Source organism: Mustela nigripes, chromosome 3 (assembly GCF_022355385.1).
Source record: "Mustela nigripes isolate SB6536 chromosome 3, MUSNIG.SB6536, whole genome shotgun sequence".
NCBI lineage: Eukaryota > Metazoa > Chordata > Mammalia > Carnivora > Mustelidae > Mustela > Mustela nigripes.
In genome coordinates, this window is record NC_081559.1 from 181,018,922 (window position 1) to 181,042,652 (window position 23,731).

At 39.6% G+C, this 23,731-nt stretch overlaps 1 protein-coding gene across 2 annotated transcripts in view; it reads right to left on the reverse strand.

Annotated features, from left to right (window-relative positions):
* Positions 1-19,029, reverse strand: part of ATAD2 (ATPase family AAA domain containing 2) — a 70,452-nt gene extending 51,423 nt beyond the window's left edge. For both annotated transcript variants that reach the window (XM_059395114.1, XM_059395113.1), the window contains exons 1-2: positions 18,452-19,029; positions 5,672-5,820 (exon numbers count right to left, since the gene is read on the reverse strand). In XM_059395114.1, coding sequence (XP_059251097.1) covers positions 5,672-5,820; positions 18,452-18,619 — 317 coding nt within the window. In that variant the 5' untranslated portion in view covers positions 18,620-19,029. The remainder of the gene's footprint in view (positions 1-5,671; positions 5,821-18,451) is intronic.
* Positions 19,030-23,731: the final 4,702 nt, after the last annotated feature.

The window sequence follows — 23,731 nt, forward strand, 5'->3', positions numbered from 1 at the left end:
AAACAGAACTAATATCCCTTAAAAATATGTTAATTTTCTTCTAAAAACATTTGCTGGCTACAATGTCTATATGACATGCATTATCTTTCATACGCAGAAACAATCCCATTTGTGAATCAGATATCTCACTTACAAACTGGCAGACAGTATCTACTGAAATAGGAAAGAATACTTTCCAAGGTTTAAAAAAAACAATTATCTTCTCCTCATCTTTTTTCCAAAACCCATTGAGCAAACAAAACGATTTATCTCATTAATTTATTTTTAGAGATTCAATTATCCATATTTGGATAGCTACATCTATTAAACAACCCATGTGTCAAGCTATTTCGAAGTGGGCTGGTTATACACATGTGATTTCAAATGTGACACTTTAAAATAAAATGGAACCATCTTACCCAGAAGAGTTAAATCATATATTCTTACAGCAAGGTAAGTCATCACTAATTCTCTCTTTTGGTAAGAACCAAGAACAAAATAAAAACATGTGAGCAATCCATCCACAGGTCACGACCTAGTCTGTTCACAGGCTCCTAGACATTTCTCATGAAGGAGCCCCCTCCCTCCATACCATGTAGTCCCACATTTCTATAAACAAGGCCCCTATTAAATGCTAGGAACACAGTGATTAAAGCCATGTTTGTTCTTTCTCTCTTGCTCGCTCCCTCTCGGCCCTACTTTACTTCCTTCCCTTCCTCTCTTTCTTTTCTTCTTGCCTTTAGGGGAATGGGAGCACCCTTCCCCTTAAACAGCTGGATAGTAAATATTTAGGTTTGTGAGTCATACAGTCTCTTGTCATACAACTTTGACACTGAAGCAGTAAAACAGCCTTAGAACGAATGGGTAGGGCTGTGTCCCAGTGAAACTGTTTATAGAAACAGGTGCCTGGACTTTTGTTAACCTCTGTAAATCTGATAAAAGCTACAGATCTTTTCTACCTAGAAAACTATATACACACATACAAATTTATACATTATTTCAGAGGTTTCATCATGTGCCCCATGAAAACTGCAATTACTGGACCCTAGTTAGGAACTCCAATACCAAAGAAATATAGATCCTGCCCTCAGGTACAGTTACTCAAATCTTTCTATATTATTCTAACAGTTTTGGTCTCCTGGTCTTTGAGCCTCAGACAGAAAACAAAATGGATGGAGGGACACAGAAAGGAAGCAAGTAGAAAGATTACTAGTCAGGCAAACTAGCAACAGCAAAAAGGGTCACCCTAATAAGAAGCAGAAAACTACATAAACCAAAACTCAACACTGAGGGCCAGTTTATCTAAGTCTTATACAAACAGATCCTAATGTTATCACTCTGTAAAATATCAGTCTTTGTAATAAAGATCTGAATACACAGATTATTTTTTAAGCTAGAAGTTCTTCTCCACAGAAGACATATAAATAGCCAATAAGCACATGAAAAGACATCCAATGCTATTAACCATCTAGGAAATGTAAATCAGAACCACAAAGATACTTTTACACTCATTTTTAAAAATGGCTAGAGCCAAAGACTACGACAAGTGTTGATGAGGACTGGAGAAATTGGAACCCTCATTTGCTGCTAATGAGGATGGAAAATGGTAAAGCTGCTTTAGCCAACTACTCAGCAGTTCCTCAATGTTCAAACAGTTGCCATTTGACCCAGCAATTCACTTCCAGATATATACCTCCAATCAATCAAAACCCTATGTCCACACAAAATTTGAACACCAATGTTCACAGTATCATTCAAAACAGCCACAAAGTAGAAACAATCCAAATGTTCATCAACTAATGAGTGGATGAACAAAACATGATATATTTATGCAATGGAATCTTATTCAGCAAAAAAAGAATGAAGTGCTGACAGGTACTACAGTAAAATAAACCTTCAAAACATCATACTGAGGGAAAGAAGCCAGACACAAAAGGCCATGAATATGATTCCATTTACATAAAATGTCCAGAATAGGCAAATTCATAAAGACAGAAAGTAGATTAGTGGTTTCCAAGGGGCCAGTGGGAAGGAGGGAGAAGGGGGTGGGAGATACAGGGTTTCTTTCTGGGGTGATGAAAATGTTGCAAAATTGGACAGCAGTGATGACAGCACAATACTGTGAATCCTGTGGTATGTCAATTACATCTCCATTAAGTTGTTATTCAAAAATAATTTTAGAGGTGCCTGGTTGGATCAGTTGGTTAAGCATCCGACTACTGATTTCAGCTCAGGTCATGATCTCAGGGGTTATGAGACAGAGGCCCGGGTAAGGCTCCTCACTGGATGTGAGGCATCCAGGATCTCTGCTTAAGATCCTCTTTCTCCCCCTCCCTCTTCTCTTCCCTTTCTAATAAAAATAAAAAAACTTTTAAAGACAGCAATTCAATATATTTTAAAAGGAATCAAATTCCAAAATACCAAGTCACTCATCTTTAAATCTAGATTGAAAAAGCACTTATTTTTTTTTTTTTATAAAAGATTTTATTTAGGGGGCGCCTGGGTGGCTCAGTGGGTTGGAGCCTCTGCCTTCGGCTCAGGTCATGGTCCCAGGGTCCTGGGATCGAGCCCCGCATCGGGCTCTCTGCTCAGCAGGAAGCCTGCTACCTCCTCTCTCTCTCTCTACCTGCCTCTCTTCCTACTTGTAATCTCTGTCAAATAAAATAAATAAAATCTTTAAAAAAAAAAAAAAAAGATTTTATTTATTTACTTGACAGACAGAGATCACAAGTAGGCAGAGAGGCAGAGAGAGAGAGAGGAGGAAGCAGGCTCCCTGCGGAGCAGAGAGCCCAACGTGGGGCTCAATCCCAGGACCCTGAGATCATGACCTGAGCCGAAGGCAGAGGCTTAACCCACTGAGCCACCCAGGCGCTCCAGCACTTATTTTAATACTGCTCTAATAGCTTTTGAGCATAAAGGCCAGGACAATGTTTCATAAACTTGAGTAAGGTACATAAACTTAAAAAAATTTTTTTAAGATTTTATTTATTTGAGAGAGAGATAGTGAGAGAGAACATGAGTGAGGAGAAGGTCAGAGAGAGAAGCAGACTCCCCGTGGAGCTGGGAGCCCGAAGCTGGACTCGATCCCGGCACTCCGGGACCATGACCTGAGCCGAAGGCAGTCGTCCAACCAACTGACCACCCAGGCGTCCCAAGGTACATAAACTTTTAAAAGTAAAAACTTTTAAGAACTTCCAACATTAAATTTTTAACATTCTTTTTTTTTAAAGATTGATTTATTAAAAAAAAATTTGATTTATTTATTTGAGAAAGACAGTGCATGTGAGAGTGAGCAAGGGGAAGGGCAGAGGGAGAGAATCCGTAAGGAGACTCCCTGCTGAGTGCACAGCCTGATGCTGTGCTTAGATGCCAGAACCCCAGATCCTGACCTGAGCTGAAATCAAGAGTCTGATGCTTAACCGAATGAGCCACCAGGCGCCCCCCCAAATTAAATTTTTTATGACTATATACAAGTCAAACTAAAGAGAAATTCATTTATATCTTATACAAATAAAACCAATAAAACCACTAACAAAAATATTAACATATGAGGTTTTGCTGAAATAAAATAGCCCTTTGTTGTGTGAATGTGGTACAGACACACTGTAACTGTGGTACAGTTTCTCTTGAGTTTGGTATGTTGTACATCATGTTTGTTGTGTATCATGACTCAATTCATCCACTTCTCTTTTATTTCAAGTGCTCCAAAAATCTTATCTGAACAGCATGTCATGACATCAAATCCATGGCTTCCTCTTCAAAGTATCACTTATGTATCAAGGTCAAACTCAATTTTTACCTCATGAACTTGAGCTAACTCAAGCAGTACTAGGTGGTGCCTACTTAGTTGTAAACACCAATGTAGGGCATGAAATTTTGACTATTCTCTAGAAGGCAGCAATTTAGATGACCCAGAATGTTTATTTTTTCTTCAGATCATGAAATAAAGTTTAAAATTCTCACAGAGAATCCATGGTCCACTTTCCTGACCCCCAAAAGACTTCAAGTTTCAGAAATACGGGGTAACTTAAATTATATTTCACCAATTTTGTAAATCGTAATTTCCCTCCATTTTTAACATCTCTGAAATTAGGATGTGTCTTAAAATTGATGGAATAGGGGCGCCTGGGTGGCTCAGTGGGTTAAAGCCTCTGCCTTCGGCTCAGGTCATGATCCCAGAGTCCTGGGATCCAGCCCCGCATCCGCCTCTCTGCTCAGCGGGGAGCCTGCTTCCCTTCCTCTCTCTGTCTGCCTCTCTGCGTACTTGTGATCTATCTGTCAGATAAATAAATAAAATCTTTAAAAAAAAATTGATGGAGTATCTTATTTTAACTTTCAGTTTTCTTCTTTTTTACTGTCTCATAAAACAATGAGTGTTTCAATTCTGCTATCTTGGATCCTGTGAAATACAGTAGTAAACACACCATAAATAATGGATGAAATGGGGGCGCCTGGGTGGCTCAGTGGGTTAAGCCTCTGCCTTTGGCTCAGGTCATGATCTCAGGGTCCTGGAATCAAGCCCCACATCGGGCTCTCTGCTCAGTGGGGAGCCTGCTTTCCCCTCTCTCTCTGCCTGCCTCTCTGCCTACTTGTGATCTCTCTCTCTGTCAAATAAAAAAAATTTTTTTTAAATCTTAAAAAAAAAAAATGGATGAAATGATGCAAATTTATATAATGAGAGACTATTCAAATAATACTAACAAAAAGCAAAAGGCACGAGATGTCACTTATCTGAAAAATGTTACACAAAATAATCAAGATTTTAACTAAGAATAGGAGCACCCTAGGGGTGCTTGGCTGGCTTGGACAGTGGAGCATGTGACTCAATCTCAGAGTCATAAGCTTGAGCCCCACATTGGGTGTAGAAGATTATTTAATAAGTCTTTAAAAAAAAAAAAAAGTAGGAGGGCTCCAGTCTTGTAAGTTACTATGAAAAATTTCTTTATGAGAAGAATTAATGTATAAAGCAATTATTTCATCAAAGAAATTTTATTCTAATTGGCACCCCTTCCATTTATGTCAGGCCCACCAAAGTGGGAGGAAAAGTGAAAGTTTTTAGCTAATTAGATTTAAATCTGTCACAAACCAAACAAATCCAAGTTCCCTGGATTACCTAACTACCTAATTCACTGAAAATAATTTCATGAATATTAAAGTGGAATTCAGGCCATCTAGCTCAGGGTTCTTGAGAAATGAAATTTACATATGTATAAATCATCTAGTCCCCTTAGACAAGTTAAAAAAAAAATGTTCCACTTCCTACGTGAAGACTGCTTTTAGAAGTGCACCAACACACAAATTCATAAATGACTCAGAACTGATGAAATACTTGATAGCAAATGATGAGAAAAATAACTACTATTTTAAATAAAGACTTTGTATTAAGTATAAAGTAGAACCACATATCATAAGCAAGTTGAAATCACAAAGTCACACACTCAAGTAATTATCAAGCAACTTTGTCAGCTGTGCTCACACATATCGCAAATATCGTCTTTGAACAAGAATATAAAAACAAACAGTACATATTAAAATTTTAACTCAGTAATATTCATCTGTGGCAATTTCATTTCAAATTACATTTTACAACCCTGGAATCTTGATGATGGGGCAAGAATACACTTAAAAGTTAATGCAAATCCTAAATTATTTTAAAACTATTTTAAATTAGCATTCAACCATCTTGTTTTACCTTGTAAAATGTCTTCCATTAGCATGTTTCTCTGTTATTTCCAAATTCTTATCAAAACTAGAATCTGAAGAATTCTGGGCATTTTTTCTCAAAGATCTCAAAGCACGTGTCCGGTGATAGGTCTCAACTTCTTTAACTGAAGATGCATCCTTTAAGAAAAATTGAGAAAGGGATCTAAGTTTTTCTTCAGTCAAAATCCCCAAGTTAAACTCCTTCTGAGAGTTTTCTTTGAATACAAGTTTGCAACAACTGCTTCTGGGGCAGCATCATTCGGCATCTCCCCAAGAAACTACAAGAGTATTTAAGCTAAATAATCATTTTTATGATAAACACGTATCAGCAACGTCTATGAAATGGCTAACAGGATTTATTGATGGCTTATAGCTCTGTTTCATAGCAAGCACTCTAAAAGTTTTCCCCAACTGACAAAAAGTTGTAACGGCTCATAACACTAAATACGCCTTTATTTTAAGGCTACAGAAATTAGAAAGATACACAAACCATTGCCTGCCAGGCAACCCACTGGCAGCAACCTTCAACTGGACCAGCGGAATTGTTAATTCGGCCTTGGATGATAAAAAGGAGTTACGACCATCTATTTCAGTTTCATCCAGATGATGCAACATCTGAATTCAAAGACTGTTTATGTATGGTTCATCTGCTGTAAAAACCACAGTGCTCTACGTGACTTTATTATTGTTCAATAGACTAGAGTTTCTCTTAGTGGCTACTTTATGAGCTACAGAGGTTCTGTCAGAAAAGTATCCAAAAGTTCACACACATCTCTCTGAAATCATATAAAGGCTACTTTCTTTCTTTTTCTAAAGATTTATTTATTCATTTGTCAGACAGAGCACGAACAGGGGGAGCATCAGGCAGAAGAAGAAGCAGGTTCCCTGCTGTGCAAGGAGCCCAATGTGGGACTTGATTCCAGGACCCAGGGATCATGACCTGAGCCGAAGGCTGAATCAACCGACAGAGACACCCAGGCAAGTGTCCCCATATAAATGTGACTTTCACATAAGAAGAGAAGGTAAAAATACCTAACAACACTGATTACATGCTGTACTACTCAGAAAATTGATAATTTTTAAAAAACAGTATTTTAAAAAACCTGCAATATTAGTATTACCCCCCCCCCCCTTTAGGCTGGCTTTACAGTCATTTCATTTTGTTTTATCAGGACATTTTGTCATTTAATTTTGCTTTGAGCAGAATATCTCATTGGTTCACAAGTAAAATAAGGATATTTAATCCACAAGGATTTGTGTTGATTAGACAGGTATTGGGGCGCCTGGGTGGCTCAGTGGGTTAAGCCTCCGCCTTCAGCTCAGGTCATGATTTCAGGATCCTGGAATCGAGCCCCCCATATCTGACTCTGCTCAGTAGGGAGCCTACTTCCCCCTCTCTCTCTGCCTGCTTCTCTGCCTACTTGTTTATCTTTCTCTCTCTGTCAAATAAATAAAATCTTAAAAAAAAAAAAAGAATTAAACAGGTATTTCATAAAATATTAGTGATATGTATGGGTTTGTTACTTTTATCACTGTACCTATATATAAAGATGTTTGAAAAAATACGTAAGGATGTTTTAAGTAGGTGTATTATTTTTAAAATGAACACCTACATCTTAGATGTAATATAACAAGACTTTCTAAGAAAATTTTTATTTATACTTCCAGATTCCTAACTTCCCTATGTACTTTTTCTGTACATAGAAGATGCCTGAGAAGGCACCTTCTTTCATTTACCTTTCTTTCACTTTACAAAAGAAAGTCACCTCACTCACTCATTCTGAATCTTACTATCATGGACTGCCTCAAGGCCCTAAAAATCTTCCTAAAGCCAAACAATGAAAAACACTAGTGTTAGGTGTTAAGAAATTGAATGACAGAGATCGGCAACAAATCCTTTCCTTTGTGAGGCAGTTTCTCATTCTCTGCTTTCAACAAAATTGAAAGGAGACCTAATCAAGCTAAAAGACCATAAAAAATAATTTTGGCAAGTGTTTTTGGTATATAAGCCAGAAAAACTGAGTGGCACTGCTAAACTTCTTTCATTACTGCCTACTTATTTATATGAACAATGTTTCCCGGTGCTTACATTTATAAGAACAATGGAACTGATGCCAAACACTGTCTTCAGCAGTAAGATTCCTCCACAGACATATGAACTAATTGCTGGGACTTCAATCACATGAAATCTCAATGAAATCTAACTTTCTGTTTCATCATTTTTAATCAAAGTAAGTATGCTTTTGTTGTTTGCATTAACTGAATATTATAAGCTGTATTTTCTTAGAGACTTGTGATCACAAATATTAAAAAGTTTAAATTTTGTTTTGCAAGTATGAAAGGATACTTAATAAATTAGTTTTAAGTATAAAAATATATCAAGATAAAATGCTGTGGCTTCCATGAATTAGAAATACAAATTAAAGGAGGAAAAAAAAGGAATCAAGATAACATTTCTGATTGCTAAAGAAGCATGCTTATATATTGTGTTTTTAATGTTCCAAGACAGGTATCACATAACTATGGTTTTCAAATTTCAGTAGATAAAAAGACTGGTATAATAATTTCATTTTTTAATGTCAACACTAAACAATGACTGAAATGATCTCCTTTTTAACTATTTAAACTAATGGGAATGAGGAACACCTTAGATAGCAAAAGCATTTTAAAGGAATCCTTAAAAATGTACAAGAGAGGGGTACCTGGGTGGCTCCAGTGCGTTAAAGCCTCTGCCTTCAGGTCATGATCTCAGGGTCCTGGGATCGAGCCCCACGTCGGGCTCTCCACTCAGCAGGGAACCTGCTTCCCTTCCTCTCTCTGCCTGCCTCTCTGCCTACTTGTGATCTCTGTCAAATAAATAAATACAGGGACGCCTGGGTGGCTCAGTTGGTTGGACGACTGCCTTCGGCTAAGGTCATGATCCTGGAGTCCCGGGATCGAGTCCCGCATTGGACTCCCAGCTCCATGGGGAGTCTGCTTCTCTCTCTGACCTTCTCCTCGTTCATGCTCTCTCTCACTGTCTCTCTCTCAAGTAAATAAATAAGATCTTTAAAAAATAAATAAATAAATAAAAATCTTTAAAAAAAAAATGTACAAGGGGATATGGAGCTAAAAATTTAGACATTCTTAGAAGAAAAAACCGGGGGAAACTTTCATTACATTTGTTTTACATAAGATTTCTTAGATGTGATACTGAAAGCACAGATAAGAAAAAATAGATATGCTAGACTTCATCAAAATTACAAACTTTTGTGCCAAGGACACAATCCACAGAATGAAATGGAAACCCATGGAATAGAACATACTTACAAATCATGTATCTGACAAAGGATTGATATCCATAATATATAAAGAACTCCTATATTTAAACAACAACAACAACAACAAAAAAAACAAAAACAAAAAATAGGCAGAAGACTTGAATTTCCCCAGGAAATTCATTTCCCCAAGAATATACACAAATGGCCAGTAAACACATGAAAAGATGCCCAACATAACCAGTTATAGACAAATACAAACTCAAACCCACAAATGAGATGTCACTTCTCATTTGTTAGGACAGCTATTATAAAAAAGAGAAAATAAGTGTTGGCAAGGATGTGGAGAAACTGGAACCCTTGTACATTGCTGGTGGGAATGCAAAATAGTGCAGCCACTATGGAAAATGATATGGCAATTCCTCAAAAAATTAAACACACAATTACCATGTGATCCAGGAATCCTACTTCTAGGTATACTCAAAACAAATGAAAGCAGACATTTGTGTACTCCTATTCATAGCAGCATTATTTGCAATGGCCAAAGGTAGATGCGATCTAAATGTTCACCGACAGATGAATGGATTAAAAAATTGTGGTACTTACAGTAAAATATTATTCAGCCTTAAAAAGGAAGTAAATTTTAACAATAAGTATGAACCTGAAGACATTATGCTAAGTGAAATAAGTTAGTTACAAAAGGACAAATACTCTATGTTTCCTCTAGGGTCCAGGGTAGTCAAATTCATAAAGACAGAAGGAAAGGTAGTTGTTAGGTGGTAGGAGGAAGGAAGAATGGGAGTTATTTAACGGGTACAGAGTTTTAGTTTGGAACGTGACAATTCCGGAGGTGGACAGCAGTGATGGTTGCAGAATGAATGAGTGTACTTAATGCTACCGAACTGGACACAAAAACGGTTGAAATGGCACATTTCATATTATCTACAATTAATTATTACAATAAAAAAAGAAAGTAAATGTCACTCTATTCCTGGGAATAATAAAAACGGTTTGTTTCCATAGGCAAAAGGGGGGTGCTAACTACTGGGAAAAAAGATTGCCTGAAAAACTTGGAAGATTTAATTTTATAAGTGGTATAAGAGAATCTTTGACTTGCATAGTGAGTGGCTTCATTCATACTCTCCAAACAAGTACTAGGCATCAAGAAAGGCTTTCCTTAACACTCTCCAAACAAGTACTAGGCATCAAGAAAGGCTTTCCTTAACAAACAAACAAACAAAACAGGCTCCTGGGAAATCACCTATATAGATGTACACACTGGGAAATTTTAAAATAATAACTTTCAAAAACATTTCTTAAAAAAGCAGTATAAAAATAAAAGCAAAACTTGCCCATTATAATTGGGAAAAAAGAAGAAATGCACAAAGATGAAAATGTCACTCTTAACTCTAGCTGCCCATGATAATCACTGTTAATCTTCTGATAGAGAAGAACTATTCTTTTCCTACGCAATCATATTCACATGACTTTTAACCTGGGATATTATTTATGTTTTGTAACTTTTTTCTAGTAGTACAAAACATTTCCTCATGCCATCAAATATTATTCTAAAAATCTTTTTAAATGAATGACTAGGAGTGTCTGGGTGACTCCGTTTTAGGCTTGTTTTAGGCTGACTCTTGTTTTAGGCTTGGGTCATGATCTCAGGGTTGTGGGATCAAACCCCACTCCCAATGCTGCACTCAGCAGGGACTCTACTGGGGACTCTCTCTCTCCCCCACTTTGCCCCTCACCCTGCTCACTCTCTCTCAAAATAAGAAAATAAATCTTAAAAAATAAAATAAAATGAATGACTAGTATTCCAGCAATTACATGAATCAATTTAACAAACTGCTTAATGTATATCTAAACTATCTGCAATTTTTTTGTGTTATAAATACCTCTAGATGAGCTATCCTGTACACATCTGAGTTCCTTAGGAAAGTAGCACAGTTGTTAAACCAAAGTCACATTTTATTATGGCTTTTCAAAATAATTCTCAAGAGGTTAAGTTAAATATCAACCGGTGACAGTAATTAACACTGGATAATAGAAATGAGGACTTTCACTTTCTATTTTTAACATTTTTACAACTTGCATTACTAGAAAGAATTATCCTATGAAGTAAAAAACAAAAACAAAACATACTTAATCTGAAAACTAAACCTGCAGATGTAGTCCTCATTGTTTTGCTAAAATCTACTTAAATATTGAGAGCACTGATAGCTCTTCCAAAGTGAAGTTTTAGAGGGGAAAAAATATATTGTTAGCTTTTTAAGTCTCTTATAATCTTGTATAATCAGTAAGTTAGTAGACAAGAAGCAACTACAGTAACAAAATCTCTTCCCCAAAGTAGATACAATTGTATAATAGAAATATACTAAGTAATATGTTGTTTTCCCAAACAAGACCACGCTTACCCAAGCTTTAATTCATAACAAAAAAATATATGGCTGAATCAATTCAAATATCAACCGAACAAATGAAGTATAAACATGATGTTTTAAATCACAGTTAAATAAGCATGCAGACATAGGGCTCCTTGAAAACTTCATCAGAATATTCTAACCCAGTATAGCTGCGATATCCCTCCTTAGCTTCACCTTTAAACATAGACATGGTCAAATCTTCACCACGGATCCATTCCGAAAGCTCCTGCAATTTGATTTCTACCTCTCCAGCTCTTACAATAGCCCCAAAACGATCACCTGAAAGTTAATCCAATGGCCTCTGCTCCACCTCACTGATTTCTATGCTGCTGATCACTCCCTTCTTTACATGCTTTGACCCTTTGGTTCACATCATGCTCTCTTAAAAACAGAATTCATCCTTTTCTCATCTTTAAAATCGAGCCATTACTTCAGATCTTCTTAAATATATTTGTGTTTTCTATTCACCTTTAAGAACTCAACTACCAGGGGCACCAGGGTGGCTCAGTGGGTTAAGCCGCTGCATTCGGCTCAGGTCATGATCTCAGGGTCCTGGGATCGAGTCCCGCATCGGGCTCTCTGCTCAGCAGGGAGCCTGCTTCCTCCTCTCTCTGCCTGCCTCTCTGCCTACTTGTGTTCTCTCTCTGTCAAATAAATAAAATCTTAAAAAAAAAAAACAAAAAAACCTCAACTACCAGTTTTATGTAGGTGACTCCCAAAGATATATAGTCTTAACCTTTTTTAAAATTTTTTAAAAAAGATTTCATTTATTTACTTGACAGACAGAGATCACAAGTAGGCAGAGAAGCAGGTGGGGAGGGGGGCAACAGGCTCCCCGATGAGCAGAGAGCCGGATGCGGGGCTCGATCCCAGAACCCTGAGATCATGACCTGAGCTGAAGGCAGGGGCTTTAACCCACTGAGCCACCTGAGCCACCCAGGGATCCCTATTGCTCACCTCTTTAGAAACAACACTGCCTTCCCTGTTTGTATCTGAACAACTCTCTGACCCCTTGCAGTATTATTTAGCATTTTTTTTCTGTTCCTTCTAGTATCACCTTAATTTAGCTTCTAGTTTTCTATTCTTTGGGCTATTGTGACAATAATGTATCAATTAAGAGCCCAAACTCTTAATGACAGACTGCCTTGGATTGATTCTTGGGATGTTACTTAGAACTGTACAATCTTGTCCAAGTTACATAAGGTCTCTGTGTCTTGACTTCCATATCTGCAATGGAGATAATAATAGTGACGTAATAAGGCAAATGTATGTGTGTATCTTAGGTACCATGCCTGGTACACAGCGACTACTATGTAACGGATAGCTATTAATATTATAATCTTTTAACTGGTCTTCCAAACTCCATATTTGTTCACTATAATCCATCTTTTTTTTTTTTTTTTAAGATTTTATTTATTTGACAGAGAGATAGAGAGAGCACAAGTAGGTAGAGGGCAGGCAGAGGGAGAGGTGGAAGCAGGCTCTCCACTTAGCAGGGAGCCCAATGCGGGGCTCGATTCCAGGACCCTAGGAACACGACCTGACCCAAAGGCAGCCACTTAACTGACAGCCACCCAGGCACCCCTCAGTATAATCCATCCTGAACAGTATTTCATCAGATCCCTGTTCTAAAAGTTGTAATTTTTTTTAAAAGATTATTTATTTGCAGAGAGAGAGGGCGCAAGCACGCGAGAGTGAGCATACTCACAAGCAGGGGGAGTAGGAGAGGGAGACAAAGGCTCCCCACCAAGCAGGGAGCTTGATCCCAGGACTCCGGGATCATGACCTGAGCCGAAGGCAGATGCCCAACCGACTGAGCCACCCAGGTGCCCCTAAAAATTGCAACTTCTAAGCATAAAATCAAATGGCCAGTCTTTAATACAAACTGACAAAAATGGACTGCCTATCACTACATCAAACAAGTACACACTCTTGAATTCAGAGAGCCATGTCACTCAACTTCAGGATGCAACAGTCATAGCAACATGTCAAAATATTCCTATTTATGCTTTGTGATAATTCACTAAACTGTACACTTTTCATTTTTCTGTGTTGTGTTATATACCAAGTTTTTTTTTAATTTTTAAAAAGATTTTATTTATTTATTTGACAGAGAGAGAGATCACAAGTAGGCAGAGAGGCAGGCAGAGAGAGGTGGGAAGTAGGCTCCCCGCTGAGCAGAGAGCCCGAGCGGGGCCCAATCCCACCTCCCTGAGATCACGACCCTAGCCAAAGGCAGAGGCCCAACCCACTGGGCCACCCAGGCGCCCCTATATACCACGTTTTAAAGAATCTTCCATATGTTGTACATATCAGCGTCATTCATAGTACTTTTCAAACTTTTAAAATAGACAACTTAAAAACTTCTACATACCACAGCATATTTTATTTTACCTAACATATAGAATAAAAAATGTACGTAAATACAACCTAAAAGCAATGCACTACTATCTCTTATGTGTCCCCTACTACTACATGAGAACCCTAAATTTAATATGAATCAAAGAACCTCAGACCCGTGAAAGCACAGACATAGGCAATGCCTAGTCTGACTCTGGTAGAAAAAGAAACCACAGAAGGGGCATCTGAATGGATGAAAATGCTAGATCTCATGATCCAATTGGGATGAAAATAAAAGTTTAAGAAAGAAAAAAATTTAAAACAAAACTTCAGGGAAACCATACAAGGACGAAAAAAAAAACCCAAAACAAACAAATCCCTATGCCCACCTGATTAAGATCATATTCAAACTATAAAGGTAGAAAGAGGTTAATAAACAGGTGATTATAAGTACCTTCAGAAATTGAATATAAGGTCACCTTCTGAGCTGAGATAAAGGAAAATCCAAGTTAACAAACACGAATAAATTTAATTATCTTTAAAAGTAACTTGACCTAATAAATGATCTGTCAATAGATATGTAGCTCCTCAGATAAGAATACCTGAAAACAAACAGGGTGATCAGGAGTTAAGTTTCTGAAATGCATGACTGATGTAAAAAGCAAGCTGTAATTAAGTCAAATGAATTGAATGTAAGACCCCAAATTAGAAAATATTCCAATCACAAAGGTATGTTTCATTTTTGGTACTGGTAGGCTTTGACAGCATGAATACATTATTGATCAGGGCTAACCATTTCTTTTGATCCAATCCCATGCTAAATAACCCTTTAATTATAATTTGGTCTATGGAGAATTTATAGAAGATAGAAGTACTATGTCTCAAAAAGGTATAATCCCTAATGGAAATTCTAGCCTGGGGGTAAAAAAATCCCTTTCACCCTACACAATCCATCTGAGTGCTAACTGCTCAGCCACCACATACCATTGATATGGCAAGAACGGCAGTCTCTGTATATCGATGTGTTAGTTCTACTCTGCTAGACCAGTTCCTTTAGACCAAGGATAGTTAACAACGAATATTTATTATGCCTCTACTACATTCTAGGTTCTGTCCTAGGTCCCAGAAATATAATACTGAACAAAAGGTAAAAGTCCAGAACTGTACAGTTACATTCTGACTTAGGGAGAGAGAAAATATTTTAAAAAGTAGAAAGTTGGGACGCCTGGGTGGCTCAGTTGGTTAAGCAGCTGCCTTCAGCTCAGGTCATGATCCCAGTGTCCTGGGATCGAGTCCCACATCGGGCTCCTTGCTCCGCAGGGAGCCTGCTTCTCCCTCTGACTCTGCCTGCCATTCTGTCTGCCTGTGCTCACTCTCGCTCGCTCTCTCTCTGACAAATAAATAAATAAAATCTTTTTTTTTTTTTTTAAAGATTTTATTTATTTATTTGACAGAGAGAAATCACAAGTAGATAGAGAAGCAGGCAGAGAGAGAGAGAGGGAAGCAGGCTCCCTGCCAAGCAGAGAGCCCGATGCGGGACTCGATCCCAGGACTCTGAGATCATGACCCGAGCCGAAGGCAGTGGCTCAACCCACTGAGCCACCCAGGCGCCCTAAATAAATAAAATCTTTAAAAAAAAAAGTAGAAAGTTAATAGAACATGTAAGAAGATGATAAGTAATAAGGAAACATAAAGCAGAGTAAAGAGGCATGTCAATGAGAGTGATCTGTAATTTTAAATAAGATGGTTAGGGTAAACATCACTGAAAAAGTGAGTAGCAAAGACTTGAGAGAGACAGATTCCTAGGTTCTCCTAGGTAGAACCTGGAGCTCTATCACTTACTGTAAAAGTAAATTCGCGCATGTTATTTAGGTCTCTGTGTCTTGGTTCTCTCACCTGCAAAACAAAGATGATCATATCTATCTCACAAGAGTAGGAGGACTGAGTTCTTGGAAAATGTTAAGTACTATTGGACTTATGAGACTTTTTTTTAAATTAAAAATAAAAGGAGAGCCTGGGTGGCTTAGTTCTTAAGCATCGGCCTTTGGCTCAAATTATAATCCCAGGGTCCTGGGATCCAGTCCCACATCGGGCTCCCTATTCGGCAGGAAGCCTGTTTCTCCCTCTCCCGCTCCCCTTGCTTGTGTTCCCTCTCTTGCTGTCTCTCTCTCTCTGTCAAATAAATAAATAAAATCTTAAAAAAAAGTAAAAATGTAGAGGGTAAATTAGGAACGAATCGTGCAGATATTCAGGGGAAGAGATTCTCAACACAGGGGAGAACCAGTACAAAGGCCCTGGTATTCAAGAAGCAGCTCGACCAATACAACAGGAATAGACAAGGTTTTGAAAAAGGCAAAAATGGAAGAGGATGTCATCATGAAGAGAAAGGGGTGTAGGGCTACTCCCAAACTTTTCAACTTTCACTCTTCGAGGTTTTTTGAGTAGAGGAATGATCAACTTTCTAACTTTTATAAAGATCACTCTGGGGGCGCCTGGGTGGCTCAGTGGGTTAAAGCCTCTGCCTTCGGCTCAGGTCACGGTCTCAGGGTCCTGGGATCGAGCCCCACATTGGTCTGTCCTGCTTGGCTGGGAGCCAGCTCCCCCCACACCTGCCCCACGTCTCTACCTACGAGTGAACTCTGTCAGTCAAATAAATAAATAATTTTTTAAAATCTTAAAAAAACAAATCATTCTGTAAGCTATACTGAGAACTGACAGTTGTGGAAGGCGGATCATTATATACAAGGGTGGAAAACCAGGAGGCCAGTCAAAAATCCCTTTTAACAACCTAGGGAAGAGATAATGGCTTGGACCAACATGGCAACAACAGAGGATCTGAGAAGTGATCAGATTCCATATATACTTTGAAAGTAGAACCAAAAGAATTTCTCTCTTTTTTTTTTTTTTTAATAAACATATATTTTTATCCCCAGGGGTACAGGTCTGTGAATCGCCAGGTTTACACACTTCACAGCACTCACCAAAGCACATACCTTCCCCAATGTCCATAGAACCAAAAGAATTTCTTAATATGAAATGAGAGCTGGGTCAGGACAACTCTCGGGTTTTTGGCCGGAAGAACTGGAAAGTCCTTCTTTCTTTCTTTTCTTTTCTTTCTTTCTTCCAGAAAACTGGGCAGTCAAATTAACAGTGGTCTTAGTTGCTGACAATGACTGAGTCCTAACATTATGCCAAGTGTTCAGGTAATCTCCTTAAATGCATGATCACATTTAATCCTCGCTATAAATGTGGTATTACCTTTTTTAACAAGTGGAGATTATTGGTAAGCTGAGATTCAAAACAGTTGTTTTAAGTGCCTATATTACTTACTGCTCAATACATCATTACAGTCATAGGATCTAGCACTGTACAGAAGATAATATTCAATAAATATTTATTGAAATAATCAGATTTTCTGAACATACGTTAGTAAGTCAAGGGACCCCAGTACACTGCAGAAGTGTCTGGCCTCCTCAGATCTCAATCTCAACATGTGATCGAGAAATGACCCTGAAAGTCAGGAAATTCTTTTTTTCAATTCAGCATCACAAATGCAGTGATGAAACATACTTTTTCACTCCCTTCAGGAGAGGAGCAACCAGTACAGCTGGTCTTCAGAGGATACTGACAACTAATTTCATATACTGATCACTCTCTTAACTATGCTTTGTAGCGCTCTTTCTCCCTTGGCCTCTCATTCTGACTTGCCACTTCCTAACCCTTTCTCCGGTCCTGTTTTTCTCAGCCCTTTGCCTACCCTCCCTCAAAGAGAACTAGACTACTTCCTGCTGCCTTCACTTTTCCAGTGCTGCTTCCTCAACTTCTCCAGCCTTTTGTTAACGGGGTCTCCTTCACCTGCGCCTCTTTCAGCAGCTGCCACAGAGGTGGAGGGAGGGACTCTCGCACCAGGCCTTACCTCTGTAATCAAAGATCCAATCTGTACTGCAGACCTAGAATGAGAAGCAACTCTTTCAAGACTTCACTGCTCCACCCCCTTGGAAACATCCCCTATAGACATTGTTTATAACTGCAGCATGATATAATAGAGAAAGGTTTTGGAGGCAGAGGATCCAAGTTCCAATTTTAGATCTACCCGTCACTGGTTACTTTGAGTCCATTTCTTCGCCTGTAACATAGACATCATAACTATCCATTCTTATGGAGCTGTTTAACGAGGCTTAAGCAGCTGTACGCGAAATGTTGGTCTCCATCGCTCCACATTATGCAACCTGGTACTATTCACGGCTATCTTATATCCGAACCTCTCTGGATCACAAATGAAGGTCAGGAGACCTCAATTACAATCTTTCCATTCCCGTGGCCCCTAAAACATCTATCCTGCATCCGGCAGGGAGTCAGGAAACGTGTGCTGCGCTCAACAGATGCGAACCTAGGGCAGGGGCCCGGGCGCTAGGTTAGGGAGGTGTGTGAGATGGGGGTGGGGCAGCCCCACAAACCAAGATTCCGGAGGGCTTCGGTTTCCTCTTGCGTGAAATGGGGTAGTAACGAACTGCCTAGCCCTCTTCCAGACTGCCCGATCTCTTGCCCCGACCCACACCCCTTGGGGCTCCGATGTTCGGAAGCCTTCCATTTTACTTGTCCTCGACAACACTCCTCCCAGCCCCCTCCCCCCACCAACTGCCACCCAGACCGCGCCGCCCACCCCCGGGCCCCACCCGGCCAACCGGCCGCGGGCAGTCCTACAGGCCCTGCCCGAGGGGCCCGCCCCAGGCCGGTACTCACGCCCGCGGCGGCCGCGGTGACCGCGGACTGTTCAGCGACTCGGGCCGAACGGAGCCGCCTCCGGCCGATCTGCTCCAGGCTGAGGAACTCGTTGGACAGGTCCAGAGGGTCCGTGGCCGAAGAGGCGGAGTGGCTGTGCAGCTCCAGGCTGCTGCGGAGGACCACCATCTTCCCTGTCTCTTCGCCCGGCGTCCGCGGCGGGAGATGGGTCCCAGTCTGACCGGCAGCCGCTCGGGCTCTTCCGCGCTCCGAATTCTGGCGCCACTAGCTCCGCGCCAGCGGCCGCAGCGCGCGCACCCGGAATCCCTCCGCCGCCTGTCCCGCCCACGCCGCGTCCCTGCAACTGCCGGCTTGAAACTTTTCGCCCTTCCGCCGGGCGAAGGACTTCGGGTTGAAGTTGAGGAGGGCCTGCACCGACAGTGACCAGGACCTGAGCGGACCGTGGCGGGAGAACGCTGACTTCTTTTTCTTATATAGTTCCGGCTCGCTGAACTCGGCGGAGGGAGATGACGGGTAGCGGAGAGAGGTCCCGTTTGGAATTTTGGCGCGTGGCTGTCGGGGTGGGGGGTGGGGAGCAGGGAGGCTCCTGCCTGCTCTGATTGGCTAGCGAGGGCCTGCCGGCTCCGCCCAGCCCCGCCCCCCACCTGCCGTCAGCTTCCCGCCACGCAGGTTTCAAAAGCAAAATGCTGAGTCTTTGACTCAAACAATTTACCTATCAAAAGAAAACAGAAAGAGATCTGAAAATGACCCTGCAAAGTACTGTAGTTAAGGGCGCAGGTTCTGTACCCATCACTGCCCTATCCGTGTGTATGATCTTGAGCAAATTACTCACCTTTCCCCGTCTTAATTTCCTCAACTGTAAATTAACTGTAATAATAGTAATAATAATCCGAATACCAAGACTCTAAGACATAATACCTTAGAACCATGTCTGCACCTAGTAAGAGCTCAATAAATGTTTGCTACTGTTAAAGAATTACAGAAAACAGCTTCTCTAAGATACAGCAATTACTCAACTACTTTGAAATAGACAGCATGCTGAATGATCAGAATGTGAGAAGAGTTCTCCTGAAGCTGAAATAAGTTTTATTGATTTGGATAACTACATTTCCTTTATTTGACATTTATCAAATATTTATTAAGCATCTATTATGTGCCAGGTAGTATTCTCAACACTGGGGATACAGCAGTGAATAAGTACGAAAGTGCCCTTATGGACTTCAATTCTTGCCGAAGGCAAGAGAAAATAAATGAAATAAATGTTTATTATCATAAATGCTGAAGAGAAATATAAAGCAGGGAGGGGGAGAAGGAAGCCTTCAGTTTTAGAGGATGAATAGGGAAGGTTTCTCAGGTAAGTATAAGCAAAGACCTAAAGAAGTTAGGTTATTTTGGGTAAGAAAGATGCAAGCAGAGGAAAAGGGAGGACAGGGAGGCTAATGAAACTAAAGATTAAAGAGCCTCCAGGAGTAGATCTTGCAGGGCTGTGGGCCTCAGCTTTAAGGTTTTGTGTTTAAAATTTTTTTTTAATTCACTTAATTAACATATAATGTACTATTAGTTTCAGAGGTAGTTTATTGAGTCATTAGTTACAAGTCATGCCCAGTGCTCATTAATTGCCTTCCTGAATGCCCATTATCCAGTTACCCCATCCCCCCATTCGCCTCCCCTCCAGCCACCCTGTTTCCTATAGTTAAGTCTCTGATGGTTTGTCTCCCTCTCTGACTTCATCCCTTCCCTTATGATCCTCTGTTTTGTTTCTTAAATTCCACATGTGAGTGAAATTATATGATAACTGTCTTTCTCTGATTTATTTATTTCACTTAGCATAATCCCCTCTAGTTCCATCCAGGCTATTGCAAATGGTTAAGATTTCCTTCTTTTTGATGGCTGAATAATATTCCGTTATTCATTTATGTATATTTACATATATAGGACATCTGGGCTCATGACATATTTTGGCTATTGGATGGTCCTGCTATAATATAAACATTGGGGTGCAGGTGCCACTTCAAATTACTGTTTGTATCCTTTGGGTAAATACCTAGTAGAGCAACTGTTGGGTCATAGGGTAGCTCTATTTTTAACTTTTTGAGGAACCACCATACTGTTTTTCGGAAGGGATGTACCAGCTTACATTCTCACCAGCAGTGTAATAGGGTTCCCCTTTGTCTTCATCCACATCTGTTGTTTCCAGACTTGTTAATTTCAGCCATTCTATTTTTTATTACAACTGAGGTGAAAAGACATTACAGCGTTTTGAATACAGGATTGATTTTTTTCTGACTTCTTCAAAGAATCCCTCTGGCTGCTGCATGGAGAACACAATATTTGGGTTTATATATACACTAAAAAAACCTTTTTATCTGAACTTCAATTTTACTGGATATCTTGCAGTTTTATTTGCTAAATTTGGCAACCCTAGTTAGAAAGCCACTGCAGTTGTTCAGGCAAGAGACGATGGTGACATGGGCCAGTGTTAGATCAGTGGAGGAAATAAATGGGTTAAATTCTGGATGTGTTTGGAAGAAAGAGCCAAGTGAATTTGCTGATTAATTGGATTTAGGTGTGAGAGAAAGCGAGGCATCAAGGATGACTCTAATTTATTTTATTTTTTTGGCTTGAGCAAATGGAAATGGACACTACATTAACTGGGATGGAAAAAGTTATGGCTACAGCAAATTTGGAGAGAATGTCAGGAATTCCCTTGATGCACATTTAAGACACACAATTTTTGTATATATGTTCTGTACTTGAAATTTGGCCTTTTAAAAAGTTTTCAAACATGTTATGCAGCATAATACTTACCGCAGTGTTATTTATAATATCAAAAAAACTGAAAATAGGGGAGCCTGGATGGCTCAGCGGGTTAAGCCTCTGCCTTCAACTTGGGTCATGATCTCAGGGTCCTGGAATCGAGCCCTGCATCAGGCTCTCTGCTCAACGGGGAACCTACTTCCCCCCTCTCTCTGCCTGCCTCTCTGCCTACTTGTGATTTCTCTGTCAAATAAATAAATAAAACCTTAAAAAAAACCCGGCAAACAACTTGAATGTCCCTGAGTGATACTTCACTTAAGAAGGATACTATATAGGGGTGCCTGGCTGGCTCATCAACCGAGCATGCAACTCTTGATCTCACTTTGAGTCCCATGTTGGGTGTAGAGATTACTTAAAAAAAAATAAACTCTTGGGACACCTGGGTGGCTCAGTTGGTTAAGGAGCTGCCTTCGGCTCAGGTCATGATCCCAGCGTCCTGGGGTCAAGTCCCACATCGGGCTCCTTGCTCCGCAGGGAGCCTGCTTCTCCCTCTGACTCTGCCTGCCACTCTGTCTGCCTATGCTCGTTCTCTCTCCCTCTCTCTCTCTGATAAATAAATAAAATCTTAAAAAAATAAATAAATAAACTCTTAAAAGAAGGATGCTATACAGTCATTAAAAATTACAATGTAGGGGCACCTGGGTGGCTCAGTGGGTTAAGCCGCTGCCTTCGGCTCAGGTCATGATCTCAGGGTCCTGGGATCGAGTCCCACATCGGGCTCTCTGCTCAGCAGGGAGCCTGCTTCTCTCTCTCTCTCTCTCTCTCTCTGCCAGCCTCTCTACCTACCTGTGATCTCTCTCTGTCAAATAAATAAATAAAATCTTAAAAAAAAATTACAATGTAACTCTGTGTTAAGTGTATTAAGAAATGGGCACAATGCATGGTAACTTGTTAAACTACAAAGAAGTAAGTATCATACTGTTCCATCTTTGTTTTGAAAAAATACATGTGTATACTTGCATTGTAAGAAAAACCAGAATAAACTATAACAAAATATTAATGGTTAATTTCGGGGTTGTAATACTATAGTTGTGTTGTTTCTTTGTACTTCTCTCAATTTTTCTAATTTTTTTTTTGCATTAAATATGTGTCATGTTTACAATAGGAAAAAAAAAGCTTTAAGGTGATTGTTTACCTAATATAAGTGGAAGAGGAAAGAACAATATGTAGGGTAGCATAGTCTACCCTTATGATATGTGCACTTTTCTTTTGCATGTTATACTTCAAAAAAGTTATAAAAAGAACTTCTACGCAGAAAATGCATATGCATTTGAGATTTTGTTAGATATTACCAGATTGACCTCCACAGAAGTTGTAGTAGTCGTTTTAGTTCTTTTAAAATAAGACATAGAAATTTTAGAACACCAAGAGACAAAGTCAGCCAAAGGGTTTTCTTTGTCCCTTTATTTTCTCTCCAACAATATTAAGAATAACCACACTGACTTCAGCCTTTGGTTGGTATAATGGGTTGAACTGTAGGGATATGTTCAAGTCCCAAACTCTGACACCTGAAATAACCTTATTTGGAAACAGGATCTTTGCAGGTATAATTAAGGACTTTGAAATCATCCTGGATTTATGGTAGTTCCTAAACGCAATGACTGGCGTCCATATAAGAAAAGGGAGAGGGGTGTTTGATGCATAAGGAGATACAGAGAAGAAGGGAATGTGAAGATGAAGGCAGAAATTGGAATGATGCCAATGAATGTCAAGGACTGCTGGCAACTTCTAGAAGCTAGGAGAGAGATCCAGAACAGACTCACTCAGAACCTCTAGGAGGAATCAACCCTGCTGACACCTTGATTTCAGACTTCTGAATTTATTCTGACAGTAAATTCCTGGGTTTTCTTTCTCTCTTTTTTATTTTTAAAGTCACTTAGTTTGCAATAATTTTTACAGCAGCCTTAGGAAACTTACGAGTTGGTGTGGAATTGATCTTTAGCAGGTATCTCTTTCCTTTTAGTTTTAGCCATCGTAGATACGAATTACTCGATTTAGGATAAAAGGGGTAGTGGAAACTGAGGTTCTTTCCCATTGCCCCAGACTGCTTACAGAGAGGATCAAGTGCTTTTACCTCACATGTGACAGAAAAGAGGGCTGAGGTTAAGAGCTAAGCATAATTCCATTACCTCATTTGAAATGAGGTTATAGGTGGGTCCCCGTCTGTTCTTTGGTAACAAGGTTAGAAAGTAAACATCAACTTGGACAGGGATTTCTTTCAGGAATGTTGTAAATGTAACCTTAAATACAATAGCTAATCTCATTGATTTCTGTCCAAAGGAAAAAACCATTTGTCACATGGAAGTTGGAGAGGTCATAGTTGCCACTTGTCATTTTTTAATTACTCTGAATTTAAACAGACATGTGTCCTCTTTGAGAGATTTTCTTTTCCACTGGGTTTGGTTTAGGCAGGGTCCTACCTCCTTTGATGGAAATCCTGTAGGGACAGACTTCATTTCCCTG